This window comes from Apaloderma vittatum, unplaced genomic scaffold (assembly GCF_000703405.1).
Source record: "Apaloderma vittatum isolate BGI_N311 unplaced genomic scaffold, ASM70340v1 scaffold3576, whole genome shotgun sequence".
NCBI classification, from domain to species: domain Eukaryota; kingdom Metazoa; phylum Chordata; class Aves; order Trogoniformes; family Trogonidae; genus Apaloderma; species Apaloderma vittatum.
In genome coordinates, this window is record NW_009722201.1 from 80,062 (window position 1) to 98,060 (window position 17,999).

At 40.6% G+C, this 17,999-nt stretch overlaps 1 protein-coding gene across 1 annotated transcript in view; it reads right to left on the bottom strand.

Moving 5' to 3' along the window:
* The window catches only part of DMD (dystrophin), a gene marked incomplete at its 5' end in the record, with an annotated part of 66,687 nt that extends 51,132 nt beyond the window's left edge, over nucleotides 1-15,555 (bottom strand). The window contains 4 exons of the mRNA XM_009871673.1: nucleotides 4,107-4,264; nucleotides 6,653-6,738; nucleotides 10,103-10,304; nucleotides 15,481-15,555. Of these exons, the coding sequence (XP_009869975.1) occupies nucleotides 4,107-4,264; nucleotides 6,653-6,738; nucleotides 10,103-10,304; nucleotides 15,481-15,555 (521 nt within the window). The remainder of the gene's footprint in view (nucleotides 1-4,106; nucleotides 4,265-6,652; nucleotides 6,739-10,102; nucleotides 10,305-15,480) is intronic.
* Between the last annotated feature and the right edge of the window lie 2,444 nt (nucleotides 15,556-17,999).

Sequence of the window (17,999 nt, forward strand, 5' to 3'; positions counted from 1 at the left end):
CCTGCTGAAATAAAACCAGAATTGCTGGTTTATGACATTTACAGCATAGCAGTTTGAGGAAGGATTTGCTAGTTCCCTTAGGCCAGCTCTCCTCTGTCAGATCCAAAAGCAGAAGAAATATCCTATGGATAGAAACAAGGGCTGCCTGAATCTCTCAAAAGATACAGAGCCCCTCAACAGTAACTCTGCATTTGTACATTATTTTCATATAGACCCCTACATAACTATACGTAGTTATTTGTACACAGTACTGATAATTTCCTATGTGTTCAGAAAAACTCATCCGTCACAAAACAACTGCCCAGCCAATTCAGATTACAGCAGTTTTGGCCAAAGCCACTCTCAGGGCCCCAGCCCAGGATTTGCAATACCCAAACTCCACCTAAAAGGACTAACAGGCCTCTATTTTGGCCTTTATTTGTCTTGAGTAAATACACCAGGTTTGGACACAGTAAACCGGTTGTAAAATACAGGCTGATCTTGCCTTACCATTGATGAAAGTACAAATCTAGAAATGAAGATTATACAACACAGACTATTCAGTGAAAGGAAATAAGAAAGTTTAAAACTCAGATAGGAATTACCTACATATTTTACTATTCCTTAGCTTCGTATGTACCAGCTTTTCAAATCAAGTACTCTGTTGCAAGCACACCTTTGTAAGAAAGCACACTTAAAGCATTTATAACCAAGAACAAAATACCCACAATTTTCTTGATTTTCATCTGAGCTGCACTCTGTTTTCCCATCACATTTCTTAAATGTCCCAATGCCACAGTAACTCATCCAAGGCAGTGCTGTGAATTCCTAGGTCCTATTTACACTGTACAAGGAGAGCATATTAATAATTTTCCACTGTGATTAAAACACAGCGTGTGTGTCCTTCAGTCCATATCAATTCCTTATCCTGTTTACTTAAAAAAACCATACCCATCACAGAACTAAGAGAAAAGTGCTTTCACACTGCAGTAATACTGAACTCACTCAATTTTTCATGGATCTATAGCCTGCTTTGATGCACTCTGAGCCCAGGCACAATTCAAATGATCCTTAGAGATCAAGCTCTTTGCTCTTGCTTAAAAATATTTCTTTTATTCAAAAACCTCAAAGCAGAAATTACGCCCCCCTGACCCCGCACAGGAAAGAGGAGTCCCATAATACCCTTTTGTCTCCCAACAATTATTATCAGCACCTTCCCATATATGAAAACAAAACTACAGGAGGCAAGAGTTGGTGCCAGGGGATGACAAGTAAGAGGGCAGGAGCAGCGGCCGCCTGCGGGAAGGGGACCTGCTCCGTTCCTTGGGAACCGGCCGGAGCGGGCAGGCTGCTGCCAACAGCCCTCCCCAACCCTCACTCCCAAGAACTCGCACTTCAAACCCAAAAGCAGGAGAGAGATTTCCCCTGTTATCGCTGGGAAGAGTAAACATCCGCATTTGTTGGTTTTTTTTTTGTTGTTTTTTTTTCAGATGTTGCACAGACAGGCAAGGCCGTTGCCAGGGCACCTAACCTACGGGGGCTGGGAGAGCCATTTCTGAAGCACACATTTGTTGCAGACTCTGACATGACTGCAATTTATTGCTGGCTTATCATCACTAGGAAAAAAAAGAAAGGGAAAAAAAAAAGCTGAAGAAAAAGCATTCCTTGCTGTGGGCGTACAAAGAAAGACTTAATTTAGTTTCCACACAGTAATGTAAACTATGAGTCCCCACAATATTTTAAAAATTGAATTATCTCACTTCAGTAAGAGAAGACTGCTGGGAGCCCCACGCAATCCTCCTTGGCCGTCCAGCTTCTCCAACCACTCCATTTCCCAGGCTGCTCCCCGCTCCCCCCGCGGGGGACCCTTGTGCTCCCCCATGCACCAGAAACCTACACTGAAAGGATGTCTCTGTGCTCCCCTCCTCCCTTTCTGCAGGAGAGGTGTTATTTCTTGTCCCATCTCCATTCCTGGCTGCTGCTTTCCTTCATGCCTCACCCTACCTACCTTTCTTTTTCCTTCAACACTGTTATTCCTACCACTGTTCTTACCACCCTTCCTTAAGGATCACCCTTATTTTCCCAGTCCTTTGTTCCTTGTCCCTCCCCTCCATCAAGGCTCTCCCTATGCTTGGATTTCTGTTCCTCTCCCAAGGAACCCATTCCACCTTTTTTGTATTTCCTCTCCTCCATTGAGCCTCTCTCCCCTCCCCTTCTGGTCCTCCTTGAAAATCACCACTTCTGCTGCAACCAAGGTGAGAATCCACCCTCCCATTCTGCAAGTCAAAATGAGGCTTCCCCCAGAGGAAAAAGGAGAGGATGCAATTCTTTCTGCAGGTAAGAAGAAAACCTCTTTTTCAGTGCAGATGAGAGAAGGAAACCTCAGATTTTCTGATGTTCTGGTTTATGAACATGTCAAAGGTTGTGCCCAACTGTGTTTGGGCTATTTCTAGAAATGCCAGCAGCAAAATGTGATATGGCATTCAGTCCACTGGCACATCTACATTCATAATGAAAATGTTGCTAACTCATCATAATGAAAATGTTCCTAACTCATTTTATTCAAATAAACATTTATTCCAATGTCTTCTTCTTACCTTATACAGACTGGTTTTGTGTGTTCCATCACTATGAACTGTATTGGTTTTCTTCTAGTATAAACACAGCAAATGGCAGTCCCCTTTCAGAAAACCTCATGCTTTTGTCAGATTCTGAAGTCACTTTCCTAATCAGTTTTTCAACAGTTCTAATCACTGTTGCCATTCACTTGGGAAAATGATAAGGATCCTATTTTGTGAGGAAGGTCATTTGCACAAACAAGCTTTTGACTATGGATTTGCTGTGGCATCATTTTGTGTTGGTATCACTTGAAAGCCCAACGTGGAACTCAAGGCTTGAAAGCCACAGCAGGGTCTAACCCAGCTATCAGCATTACTACGCACAGTTTATCAGCATGGGTTATCCACCCAGGAGATGGTCCTATAAAACATTAATTTGGAAATGGCATCAAATACAGATTAGAATTACAAAAGGTCAAGACATGAATGATGGAAATAGAAAAACGTGAATCCTGTAGAATTATGTTAAAAGGAGTTTAAAAAATACGGAAAGCAAATGTCCCATCACAACTGTAGTTCATGGTGATGGTAGATTTAGATTCTTTTCACAGTCATTGTGTCTAAGAAGAATACTTCCAATTATTAGTATTCATTGAAAAAAAACTTGCTGTGCTTTGCTTACTTCAGAACTGAAACTACTACATAATGAAACTTCAGCAGCAGGCAAAAAAGCAAACAACTCCCCTCCCACCCCTAAACAAACAAAAATTCCCCAGGGATAGTTATGGAATGGGAATAGACCCTTTCTTCCATTGTAATGTAGAAGATGCATTGAGAGTTAATCACAGACCATACATTACCTCCCCTCCTCTACCTTTTCATTAAGCAGCTGTCTTCATCTTGCACATTCTGCTGGTGGTTAGGATAAGGATGAATAATTCTCTTAACTCTCTTCCTCCCCAGATTAAATAATTTACAAATTTGAAAAAGAGCCTCCAGTACTTTGCCATGTATTTCTCAACAGACAGGAGAGGAATTCTTTCAGTACTTTTTAAAGAAAAATGGCATTATCCATTCAAGCAGTAGAAGGAGCTCATCCAGCACTCCTCACCCCTAGGCAGCACTGCAGGCAGTCCTTTCCTATGGCTTCCCTGGGCACCTGGCTGCCACCGGTATTGTATGCCCAAAATTTAGATTAACCATTGCTGTTCACCTACATGGCAGCAATAAATGGTGATCTACTGCTGGCAACAGAAAACTGTAAAGCCAGGAGCTGCGGTAGCAAAGGAACTGTTTGCAGGGTTCGGTTATACAACATAAGCCTTGATGACAATTATTTGCTGCCTGGATAACAGCACAACACCGGCTTCTTCCACCACGGCCAGAGAAATGGGCTAAGTGAAATACATATTGTCAAAGGAACGCTTTAATAGACCAGCAAATGCCACTACTAAATGACCCTCGGCACCCTAATCCTTCTTGCAGGTTTTCAATCCTCTTCAGTGCAGACGGGCTCCCTCGACACAACACACAAATCAGAAAACAAAGAGCCAGCAAATGTGAACTTACAAACTGGAAGCAGCTTCTGACACTCGGCTCGATATTGCTGCCCCCGAAGGAGGCCACCTCCCCCAGCTGCCGAGGGATCTGGATGGAGTCGTGCAGCAGGAGCCCGAGCCGGCGCTGGTCGCAGAAGCCCGTGGAGCTCGCCACTTGCTTGAACAGGTCTGGAGGAAGGAAAAGGACACCAGAGCTGAAGCACCGCCATGGGAAGTGGCAGCGTGGAAGTCTGCACCCTTTCAAAGGCTCGCAGGTACGGCCAGCAGCCTTAGCAGACATGAACACAAGCACGTCTTCAGTTTGGCTGCTTCTCTTCCCATAAACACTTTTTTTTTTGTCTGTTAAACATGCAGTCTAGTGTCATTTTTTGAACAGCATTATCGGCTTGTACCGGAGAAGAAAGGCCGCTTCAACACAGCACCTGTGGCATTACTGATAATAGTAGCTGTGCTTCTATAACACAGCTAACTAAACAAAATAACATAAATGCTTAAAAAATATCACTTAACAGTAAAATAATCTTGAACAACATAACAGCACATTTTCAAGTCTTAGCAATCAAGGCACAACTCGGAGAATTCATTTCAGATGAGCTGAACTGAAGAAGAGCTCCCTAACTTCAGTATCTCATAATCTTTTTATCCAAGAGTATTTCCAAAACGAAAGAAAAACATTACAGTATGACAGAATCTGTCATTGACTGGGAATGTTAATATCGTATTAAGTTTTCACCTCTGAAGTGAAATGTCACTTGAAGCCACGTTCTGTTACTGCACTGCTCTAGAAAAGAATCCTTACAGGACAGAAGTATTATCCTTTCATATGCCCAATTTAATTTGGTGAGAATTTGTTATTCTACGTATACATTGAGGAGACTTGAGAGTTCATAGAAAAAAAATCAGGTTAGCATTAACTGAAATATTTATTTGATAATATCTTTGTTGACAATATGTGTCTTGAATTAACTATCCTTATTTTTTAAAAAGTTAAAAAAAAAAGGAGAGCATGAGATGGCCCTTTTTTTTGAGCCACCTTAGTATTTCACCTGACACCAGGGATACAATTATAAAGGTGCTTCAGCATTGCTCGAGGTAACTTTCCGAGCAGTGCTTTGACACCTGTTTTCTTCCAAAGGAATAAAGAGATGCATAGAGAAAAGATGATTTTTTAATTACATGAATCTCACTCTTGCCAATCATAGTTTTGCAAAAAGTAATTTTGAGATAATCCTTCCATCACCTCTGCAAGCCTGAAAACTTGTGGTGTAGCACAACCGACTTGGCTCTGCCATACAGATTTTAAGGGGTGTGACTTGTTGCATACTTGCAGCAATACTAACAGCAATGGCACTACAATCTCAGTATGGACAGTGATGCCAGACCACAGCCTGGCAGAGACAACTCATTTCTCCCTCACAAACTATTCAGCTTTCAATTTCCCTACCATTAAAATAGTAAGTGTTCTACAACCTCAGAATGGGGGGATTATGCATTATCATGTGCACACACTACGTCAGACTAGAAAATATGAATAAACACTTTCCTTTATAACTCTGACAATTCTCAACGGAATATAATTTTGAAAAATATCTGTACTGAGTAATTTTCTTAAAATATTTTTGGGATACTTTTTCACAACGTGCACATGAAACATCTAGAGATCTAAACAGTGACATTCATAGTGATCTGATCCAATTATACATGGACATGCAGACTCTGTTGTTGGAATGGTCTCTTTTCTCTTTAGCATCCTTCAACTTTCATTAGTCGAAGAATAGAGTAATAAGAACTGACGAAGATTTGCTATGGTACTGCGTCAAATCCTAGAGGGGTTTTTTAGTGGTTTTTTTTTTTTTTTAAATGCATGAAGGAGTGATACCACTTAATTTAACCAGAAAGCTACTCATAAGAACTATTCTTATCAGTAGTTCTTCTCTGGATCCTAGCCTCACTAATGAACTGATTCATTACTCAGATAAAACTAAAACTTCAAGTGGAATTTTCCCAGGTATTTCAGGATTTGGTCTATTAAAATATGCAAAATTTACGTACCTTCAATATTTATTTAAAGGTAGCAACTACATTTCCTTTAGTATTTATTTGAAAGTAACAACTGCATTTAAACACAATGTACATACTAAGACCCTGACCACATTGTGGAAAACATTTTAAAATTAATCTATTTTAAAACAGTGTGAATTTTTTAAAACAATGTGAATTTTTGTGTATGAAGGTGTGCTAAACCAGCAGTCTCCAGACAGGGTTCTTCCACCCCAAGGCGTGTCCAAGAAAATATAATATGTATCTTTGGGGATGCATGCTCAAAAATTTTTTACTGGTAGAGGTGTGATCAAAAACATTTGTGGACCCCTACAAAAATTACCTACGGCTGTACTGAATAAATACCTTAAAAGTACAAGGGGGAGCAAATTAACACACTCTGCCTCTGGACTCTCTAAAAAGAAAATCTATGCATGCTACTTAAATGTTTATGCAATAAATAGGAGGAATAAAAACAGAATATAAAGTAAAAGCAAAAGAATTACATTGACTTACATCTATATTTATCTTCCAGGTGTGCTTTACAAAGGGATACAACACCAGTTTTGAAAGATAAGACACGGATCCTTCCCGTTCGACCCCTAATGAAAAAGAAACATTGGCTTAGAATATAATCTATTCATGTCATAATATGTTTACTATAACAAACTTCACTTCAGTACTGTAGTCATCATAAATGAAAGTCCCACTCAGAACCACACTGCAAAGCAGACACCAACCTGTAATTATGCGAGCTAGAAACAAAATATAAAATATGGCTCTGGCTTCCAATTGGATTGTGCTGTTTTATCAATTCAACCAAAAATGGTCTTGTTCGGAAACAATTACCTCGTTTTTCATGACAAAAGTGAGAGTAGAGTCTTTACCCTACGCTCATTTGAACAAGCTCCTCTATGAACCGCTGCTGAGCTATTCTTAGAGAAGATGAGGTCCCTGACAGAGCAGCAAACCGCCCCTTTTGCCAAAGACAATATAGCTTCGCTTCCATTAGAAACATGATGCAGCAGTCGTCTTCAGAAAGTCTTTGCTCACTGTCTGTCAGCCCTGCCCTGACTTGTCCGAGAAGGCAACAGGGAGCCAAACACGGAAAGGCAGCCTCTGCAAGGTGCGGTGTGCCAGGACAGAGGCGCTCCTAAGGCCTTCAGGCGAATGAGGAAGCTTGCCTAGAAATCACAAGGAGGCAGGCTCTACACTTCTGCCATGAACACCACAGCGTGGTTGCTGAGCTCCTCTCTGCAGCACTCAGACCTGCCCCGCACTGTGCCAAGGGGCTGGCATGCTCCCCACCGGTCCCCGTGCTGCCTCTGGTTGGCCTGCCCCTCACCCTCACTCCCGCCTCGGGACGTGCCCGCTCTATGACGTTTGCTTTTCAGTGTGACCGTGAGAAAAACAGCCTCCTCTGCACTGCGGGTGACGCAACGACAAACCTTCACATCTTCTCTCAGTCATCTGGTTTAGCTTAGCTTAATTTACTCCCAGGTGCTGGTTTCCCTCCCAAGACTTTTATTTCTGATAGTATTTCAAACACATAACACCTATTGCAATCGAAGACATATACACTATAGGAAGCTGATCTCTAAAAATGACATTTCTGAAGCAAAGCCTCATCAACAGTTTTGAAGCGGTACCAGTAAGAACACCACTGGGAATAAGGTAAATCATGTACAGGCATGCCATCGTCATGCATCAGCCTGTGCTGTTTGGCAGAGACGCCTGTTGTCTTTTTAATCCCAGGAAAGCGTTCTAGGAGCCAGGTGCTCGCTCATCCACACACACGTCCCCTGCAAACCCGATAAAAGGTGCAGAAGGAAACTGATGGACAAAGCTGAATTTAGAATTTGCAACCTTTTACTACGGAATCTTATGGTTTTCATCACAAATAAGCATTTGCTGTTTACCTATGGTTTTCACACTCCACTCCCTTTACTCCTCTCCCTCAGACCTTTTCCAAATTAATTATCATCTGTGCCCTGAGAAACTCCTGCTGATGAATACCAGGCTCATGCAAATTATACAGGAGAAGAATGTAGAATGATGATCTCCCTGCAAGGCATATTAAATTGAAACTTGCTCGAATCGTGAGTTGTTCAGTTCACCCTCGTCTCCTCCCAAGTCAAACCAATAATTTAGCATGCTACTGCAAATGAGCATGAGTGACTGATCAATTAAAACAAATCTGAAACGTGTTGGATTTGCAGAGCTGTGCCCATAATTAGATCAGTCATCGACTGTGAATTTGATTAATATCTTTACAAATGACAGTTTTCAATTATAAGAAAAGCAAAGATTCAGTACATTTAATTAAATGTCTCCAGTACCGCTATGCACTTCGGTTGATCTCTGCCTATTAAGTTTACAATGAAAACTAAACACATGTAACCCCAAGGTCACCTCTCTTACCAGCATAACTCAAACTTGAATTTCGTCAAAGCAGCTACGAGTTTTCCTCACACATAAAACACTCGTTTCATTGTGCTCTGCAGTACACAGTTCCCTAGCATTCCCAGGGAACTGCCTGGAGGCAGCCATTTATAATTTCTAATGTTGTTCTTCCAGCACGGTATAACATAAAGGAAACTTACACTGGACACAGCAAATCTAAACTGGATGGTCCAGCTTAGGAGCAGCCTTTATCTCCCTCTCTGCCTCTAATGTGACTGATCTGGACTAACTAGCATATCTTTTTTTTGTTTTTGCTAACTAGGTATTTTTGTTTACACATTATTTACAGTTGATGATAATTGAGAAGTGTATCAGAGTTCTGTGAAAGCCAAAGCAGATTAAAGAAATAAGACCTGGCTCTTGGATGAATATAACCCCATTCCCCACTACTGGTACACTACACAAAAATATAATGTAATCTGGGTAATCCACTTCACAGGATATTGCAGCTGCTGCAGAGGATGTTAAAAGCAACTGCCTTATTGAAGGTGATCCAGCAGGAAAAGACTCCTTACAAATCTGTACCTCTCTTTTTTGATAGATGATCATCAAAGATTCAGTGCTGTGACAAAGGGTGGATGGAAGAACAATGTATAGCCCTTCTATATAGTTCAAAATGCCAATGGGAATACAATAATTGAGCCCTGTCCTTCCATTTCTATAGGCAAATGTTTATTCTGCCACAGTAATGAGTGTGTCTGGCTGAAAGTGGTCAATAAGAACCTCAAAAACACAAATAAAGACTTTCACTGATTTTCTTAACTAAACTCACCAAATACAAAAATAATGGCTTATTCTAATATGACCTTACAAATGTGTGTTGGAATTTGTCTATGTGTTATGAGCAGTATCATTAACCCTCTGAATAGGAATACTCATAAATATTCTTAAGGTAAATTTACTTTGTTGTATTTATACTTATAGGGACACTTTTAAAAATCATATTTTAGATTAACTATTCCTCAAGTCTCTTGACTGCTGAGGGTTGTAAGCACATTAGAGACGAACCTCTTCCATATCTGATCAAGAATTATAAATTACAAGCTACAGAAAACAGACAGCTCTGAAAAGATTTAATATGCAGAAACACAGACACATGGTCAGAGGTTATGTGTTGGTGTTCATACTGTTGCTTCTTGGTAATTCTCTTGAATTTCTTTATCTAAATAAACTTTAAAAGTCGTGCAAGCTGTGACCTACTGAAGACATGCAGTCCTGGAATTGCACAGAAATCTGTTAAAAAAGTTCTGTTTTCCAGCTCCCTCATTGCTTCGTTTAATAAAGTTAGGATTGTAAGCCTAACTAAGGGCTGTATTGATTCAGCTAAATGCAGCCATTAAACCATTAGGTTTATTAAACCTGCACTTAAACCTCTGGGGTTTTTTTTCAATTTCAAGTCATTCATTTCATAATGAGGCAGATGGCTCATTCTCCTTCCTCCCTTCCCCCTTGTGCTGCTGCGGAAGCTCCTGAGCACCTCGTGTTCAGAGCACCCATACATACGTGTCGTAGACATTCAGCAGCCAGTTGAGGCACATGTCCACGCAGAGAGGAACGTTGACCAGGTTATTGTGCTCTTGTTCCAGTCGATCGTAAATGGTGGTCAAGCAGTTAATGATCTGCAGAATATCCATCGGCTGGTCGTTTTGTTTGAGGTTGTGCTGGTCCAAGGCATCACATGCAGCAGACAGACTCAGGAGATCCACTGTTAAAATAAAAGAAAAAAATAAATAGTATAAATAAAAATAAATAATAAAGAAAGAAATTAAAAATTAAAATAAAATAAAACACAGTAAGGATTGAAGAGAAACAGCAGTTCTATTACCCATACTTTAAAAAGTAAATAGAACCATTTACTTGGCTTACACATCTGGCCAGAGGACATTTTACATCCTCCAAAAGTCATGTGCAAGACGGGTTGCAAGACTCCTACAGGTGTGCTGTTTATTCAGCTGTGGTCTTAGAGGGGAGAGTTTATAAAACTGAAATCTGGTTCGCTTTAACTGTCAAGTACCTATTGTGCTGTTGAATTGGAAAAAAATATTACACATAAATTACCATGAAAGTAAAGTTACATATTTCATGTTCTACGTTCCTACAGATAGGTTAATATTTGACTATGGAATTCACGAAACTCCACAAGGAATATGGAAACAAATCACAACTGAATTGGGACTAACCCCTCTGTTACTTTTCCTCTGGTGAGAACAGGGGAAAGAAGATTCCCGAAACATTAAATGACCTCTTTTAATATTTATTAATGAAATGTCTTAATTTTTAATTCTGCAGAGCATTTACATTTATAAAAATCTCTCTAACACTACAGAGTAAGACGCATTTAAACTTAACAGTCAAGATACAAAAGTGCCTTTTGTCATGGACATTAAAAAACTTGATTTTCATTTCAAGTCTGTTGCATTTTGAAACTCAGATGCCCAAGGCAACACAGAACCTCTCCTTCTCAGCTCTTAGTTTCTGCATACTGACATCAACGACAGTATCACATTTTGGAGGACACCACATCAGAAATATGGGATGTTGGTTTACAAAGTACAATGGGAGCAAGAACAAAAGAAATCAGAAAAATGAGACTACTGATGAAGATCTTCCTGCTGCCACACAACCCCCCCTGCAGTGAATTTCCAGGTTGTGAGCAATGGTGATACTAAAGACCAGATGCTGTTAGTCCTGCTCACACCATGAGCAGTCATAAAGTGCAGCACGATTCAACACGACTCAAGGGAATAGAATGTGGCCCAAAGAGAGCTGCCCCAAACCATCCAGGAAATTCTTCACAAAACTGAGAAATGAACTGACCCAACTGCAAGACCAGTTTTTCTCTCACTGGAATAAAACTGTACTTTATCGAGGCCTAGTAAGCAACACCTCCTGGTAATGTCAAAAATAACCCCCCCAAAAATGCACAGAGGCTAAATGTGGAACTTCATAGAGAAATTTTTTAAGAACTTGATCCAACACAAGGACATGTTTGCCAAATTCACATTTGACTATCTTATTTCACCAAGGATGAAACTGAGCCTTTGATGTCCTAGCAGAGATGAAAAAATACCTTAGCTGCACACAGGGCTGCTTCTAATGCTGCACGGTCAGTACGCTGGGAATCCATAATTGCCAAAAGAATTTCAGGAGTATAAATTTCATTGGAAATCAATAGGGACTTCTACTAAATCCCTTAAGCATTTCTGAAAATTTCATCCTGTGGGCCTGACATATCCAGTGCTAGAGGAGTAAGGAAAGTCTGGAATGCTATCCCCATTATTGCAACGAGAAATCTAACTTTGAATCTGTGGTTTTGTGCACGGTTTTATTGGCATTTCACTTGTTTCACGTTAGCATCTACATATTTGTTAGAAGAAAATTTGTTTGAATATTATGTTTAACCTACTAGCATATAAAATCTATCTATTCTAAGGTCAGTGTTATATCCTGCAAAAGTGTATTTATTAGACCCAATCCTAAGAGTCTCAGAAAGACCCTTTATTTCTAATAATTTATTAGTCAAATTGGACACAGAGCACTGCCTCCACAACACCTTTAACTCTGAGCTCCAGGCTGAACTCTCAGTTCCTTTGAGACTATGAATCAATGGTAATTAAATGAACCCCTCAGGCATTAGAGTGGCAGCTTAATTATATATGCAGCTACTGCTAAACATGGGTCATTCCACTTTGCAAAAGCTTTTCCCACTAATAAGCAGCAACTTCTGAAAAGCCTTTCACTCTGCTCTTCATCAACCTGTCCTATCTTGAAGGTAATAACACACGTTCATCTCACAACAAGCAAAAAGTGCTTGCCACCATACTCTGCTTTAGGGAACTTCTTTTAATGGGAAGAAGAGTGGCTCTTGCCTTTGCCACATTAAGCTCCTCCTGCATCTTTCCCATCAAGATAAAAATGGGGGTGAGGTGTCCCCTCTCAGAATCAGGAATTGCATATTTCTTTCCTGAAAGCAATATGGAGGTTCTGTGAATGAGAGACTTTCAAAAAGACAGGCCTGAACAGTCAGGCATGTATTGAAAAGCTGTATGTTCATCATCATTCAGTGACTTGCAAAGCTTTAGTTGAAATAAATCATACCACTTTATATTTTTGATGGGTTGTCTGCCACTCTTTTGTTCTTTTCTATTTAAAATTCCAAAACTGACTCCAAAATTTGTGCACGCAGTTAAACTTCTAGCTTATTTTAGAATCTAAGTTATCTATATAAATATTTCCTCGGCCTCTAAGGAAAGAGAAAAAGTTGTGGCTAGCCACCAACCTGTGGCCAGATTGCAGGAAAAGTACAGAAGACGACCTGGAATAACTAACCAGCTGAAGGGCAGAAGTGACAATTAACAAGCAGGAGAAAGTATCCTTTGTGGGTCACATACTGAACTTACGGAAAACTCAACATATGGCTGGTGATAAAAAGTGTTAATGCTGTTCCCAGAATGCAAGATCATCTCCTCTGTAATGTGCTGCTGTTGGCTGATACATTAAAAACATATATTTATCTAACCTGCATAAAATTAAAGGAGAAAAGCACCCTAACAGAAGTTGAATATTCCCTTTTGCTGCATTTCCAAGAAAAGTTTGCGAATACATCTCATTTTATTGACATCACAATGTTCAGATGTGGTTTGCACTTGAAGATCAGATCTTTTAGAAGTAGCAAAACAAGAAAGTCAACATGCTTTGATGTGATTTTCAAAGGAAGACACATTTTAAAAAAAGGTGCAATAGTTACACCTGGCATGCCCACAATAAGTTTGAAAGCTAGGATGATAGAGCCACATACTAGATTCTTCTAAGGTAACACAATACATAAGCATTTATTTGTTAAGGATTATCATTTTCCATATGCTTCTTTAGGTTTAATATCCTAGCATCTTAATGTTCACTGGGCTGATTTACAAACTGAAAAGAACTAAAGTCTAGGCACAGTTCATTTTTAGAAATGTTTCTATTCTTGCCACTGAAAACCAGGCTGTACCTTCACTTCTGCAGGCCTTCCATTGTGCACACATCTTTAGAGTGCTCCTCAGCAGACAAAACTGCACGAAGTGTGTGGAAGAGTACATACACACACATATATATATAGATTTAAACTCCTGAAATTTTAAAACTGAAATAAAAAGACCTAAGAGCAGACGCACTGTGAGAGGAATTTAGGGATTTTTGGCCCTGAAATCCAGCACTCTGCTCTGTTCCTACAAGTGCCAAACTGCAGGAAAAGAATTTTGTAATGAGTTGGGTTTTTTTTAAATAATAATTAAATTAATTAGACTGAGTTTACAAGTGACACTGGAATCATAGAATACACAAATACAATGATGGTGTCTCCAAGCAAAAATATCTGTAAGAACAAAGACTGCTAACCAAATTCCTTACATACTTCTCCTTAGATACAAGTATGAAGAATGTGCTAAAGTAATCAGTGCAAGCGCCGCTGCATGTCTCTGAAAACATTAATTCTCAGAAAATCTGCCTAAGTGTAACCTCGAGAGATGAACTGACTTCAGTGCATAATTACAATTTTATAGTGTAAAGTCCAAGATGAGTCTGGAATAATTCAGTGGTACGAATCAGGGTAATACAGATAAACCAGGATGCAACGTTTTGCCCTTTCAGCAAGTTACAACTTACACTTGTGCACTGCCAGATAAGAGAAACCTGTCATCCCCAAAATTTTAGTTCTTTACTTCAGTGCTGCACTGATTATAAATACTTTTCACTGCTCATCACTCCAGTTTCTTTACGCCACCTTTCCACAATGAGGGTGTCAGGAGTGTTGTGCCATACAAAGATGTTTGTATTTTTGATGATAATTCATCCCTCATCACCGTGTTCATGTTGAAGTCTTTACTTATGTTACAAGATATGTCACTTATTATTTATTTTTTTCCTTTTTTTCTTTTTCTTTATAAATTCAGAAATTAACTCTGTTCACTAGTGGTATTCACTCAAGCTTATAAGCCTAAAAGCAAACATGTTCAAAAATACTGAGGTTTGACAAAGTTCCAGAAAGCATGTGAGCACAAATTCAAACTTGAAAAAAGTTACAGTTGAGACATTTGTAACTGTGTCAGAAATTTAACCCCGTAATTAAATGCCGAACTGTGAATGTTAAGATATTTAATAACCCTCTAAATTGTACCATCTAATAAACCGTTTGCTTTGGCAACTGATTGGCCTACTAAGAAAACTGTGAAAATTATTTAGCTATCAGGTTACAATGAGCTGAAGAGGAAATGTTACTCTGGTGACAGGTAGAATACCATACACCAGTTGAGAGAATTAAAATGTTAGAACATGCACATCACTAGTGTATGGGTGATGAGAGGCTTCTGAACATAAACCAAAGCCCAGGAAAAATGAAGCTAAATGTTTTATTGCTACAATCTCCTACAAACGTCACAAGCCCTGAGGGTTCAAGATTCAACATAAAAAGCCATCGGCAACTCCAGCTCCGGAGCAACTATTTCACTGAACTCTCACTGCTCCAAATACACCACGAGCCTGTTCCTTAGGTCTTGAGCTACAAAACTGTGACTGAGACAGGACATGGCTCCAGTAATGAGCACAGTGAAAATATCTGCTGACGAGTAGAAAGGTAAGAAATATGTAGGGGATGTTAGTTCCATTTCTGATCTGCTGCTCTGTCTCACAAGGGACAGATCCACAGACCACCCATCACTTTGGTTTTGCAAGGGATGCGCAAACCAGATGTGCAGCAGAAGACCCTCCACGCGAGAGGTTTCCATGCAAGAGAGCTGGGGGTATGTGTGGGGGCGTTTTTCTGCTCCTGGGAGTTGCGAATAAACTTGTGTGTCAGTCATAAAGCCTTCCTGGCAGCAGGTGAGGCACAGGCACATACTTACAGCAGAGGGCTTTCTGCAGCCTGCGGAGTTTCATGGCAGTCCTGTACGCCGAGAATCTGACGTTGTTCAGGTCAGCTGTAGGGAGCAAGCATTAAAATAAAAGATCAGGTTTACAGCTCAGGAATAACCAGACTCACAAAGACATCGTTAAGTTGAATTAGAAGATTATACTCACTGGTTAAAGTGACAGAGGAAAAAAAAAAGAGTACATTAGGAACTCCACTGAGCAAAAGCCCGCAGACCTTGACAATCAATCATCCAAAAGAAAAACACTAAGTCCTAAAGTGTTATTTCCCTTCATTTAAAGGCACTGAACTTAAAAGCACTTGAAAGGACAACATCAGTGACGGCAGCAATGTTGTCTGAAAACATCACCACCTCTTCCCTTGCCTGCCCAATGCCCCAGCCAGGCTGCATGCAGGCAGCCCCAGGAGAAGAGCTCTGTCCAGGAAATAACAGGAGGCAACTCAGCTACTGCTACAACAAAAACTTAAAAAAACCCCAAACCCAACACTCAACAATGAAACTTTTGTGCTTTCCACCTAAGCAGATCCAAGCTATGCTGTGAGATGTAGAGCCGTCCTGCTGAGAAGCCAGCTGAGCTAGTCAGCAGCTGTTTCCCACCTCCGAAATGTTGGGGAGCCAGTGGGCTGCGGCAGCACGACGGGGCATGGCACCCAGCCGGGAACACGCGGTGTGGCACGTCTTTTGCTAGATCCTTCCTTCACATGTGGTTGACCAAATGAGCACATGAGCACAGCTCGCCACTGAATGGTTTGATCTCCCAGGACACTGCAGGGGCAACGTGGGCCACACATCAAACCAGTTCGACCACAGCACAAGAGAGAAGCTTCTGGGCGAGCAGGAGGCTCGGCACCTGCTCCCTGAAAGTTATTCAGCACCGAATTGTGGTGATCTCCACAGCAAGGCACAGCAACTGGTCTGCAGCCTAAAAAGTAAACACTAGACAAAACTGAAAAGAAAGGAGTCGTCGTCTTGGACAAAATCTGGTCAGGAAACCACACTTGCACATTTCTCTTCTGTGAAACCAGACTGAGGAAGAGCCTATTCTAATCTTGTCCTTGGCTTTGCAGAGGGTGGCCTTGGACAAATCCCATTTACAATTTGCTGAAAGTGAGATTGAAACTACTGTGGCTGAATTCCTGCCGTCAGTACCAGCACATCAGCTAACTCATGATTTACAGACACACCACCGTTTGTGATACTCAGAACCAGACTGAGGACGCAGAGGTAAGCGCGCAAACCTGGCAAAGGGCTTTTGCTTATGCGAGTAGATCAACAGATACCTACAATAACTGTGCGCAGCTTCAAGCTGGTACCTTCACCACAGAAAACCTGGTTGCTTGTTTTGGAGACAAATCCATGAACAGATGCTGTTTCCCAGGTGGCCCTGCCAGCACCATCCAGGGATGCTACAAGGCAGCTGCGCTGGAAACCACAGAGCGGTGGGGGATCCTCGTGTGCTAGAGCGCAGTCGCCCCCAGCACTGAGAAACAACAGACTGTTGCTGGCATGCCTGCAGTCCTGTCACCCAACCAACTCACTCCTGGGCAGTTAAGCAGCCTAGGGACTGTTCCCAACAGATCGGTTGACATCTCATAATTTAAGGATTTTCTAGCACAGAAACAAACTGTTGGTGCCAACCGGTTTCAGCTCCTGGCACCACCGCTGAAACGCATTTAATTTACTGACTAAACACGAAGGGTCTAAGGAGTTAATGACAGGAAAGTGTTTGGAAAATTTAAACTACCATGTAAATACAAAAAGAACATTAAAAAGACCAAAACATACCAGTTGAAAATAAAGGTCTGTTTAGCTCAGTAAGCTGTCTCTAAGCCTGGCAGACTCTTTGAGAAAGAATATGTGGAAAAACAAAGCAAATACAGAACAGTTCTGTGCTAGCATATCCACTGAGGTGCTATAAAGCTGTTTGCAACGTGGTAGCTTGAGTACAACGATCCCAACATCATTTACGATGCTCTACAGGTACAGGTAGCAGTGGGAATATAGTTTCAATTAGATTAATTTTAATTAAACTGTTCTGAATAAGTAATCTGAGGTTTGATAATTGAGTAGTTTTGTATACCTTAATGAAAACTGTGGAACATTTCTAAAACACAGAAATTATATACAAAGCCAAAACATTCCCTTTTGCTGTTTCTTTGCACAGTTCCACACACCTTTTTAATGGGCAGTGCTCCTGTGTATTGCTCCTGCCACAATCATCCTGACAGGTCCTGAAGCCTTAATGTGTTGTGGAATACAGTGTACAGTTTAAATAAAGTGACTTAATTTGTCTTGAAGGGAAATTAATAAAGCAGTCTCTTGCAAACACTGTGACTTCAGTGACATTTTGTGCCCTTACTGTAAATCTGTACTTATATTCTGGAAAAGAATATATACCAAATTATGGGTAGCACTTGATAAAACGGAGAAGCCTTCCTTAAATTTTCCCTGGGTATTCTGTATTGTGCAAGGCATTTGACACTGTCCCACAT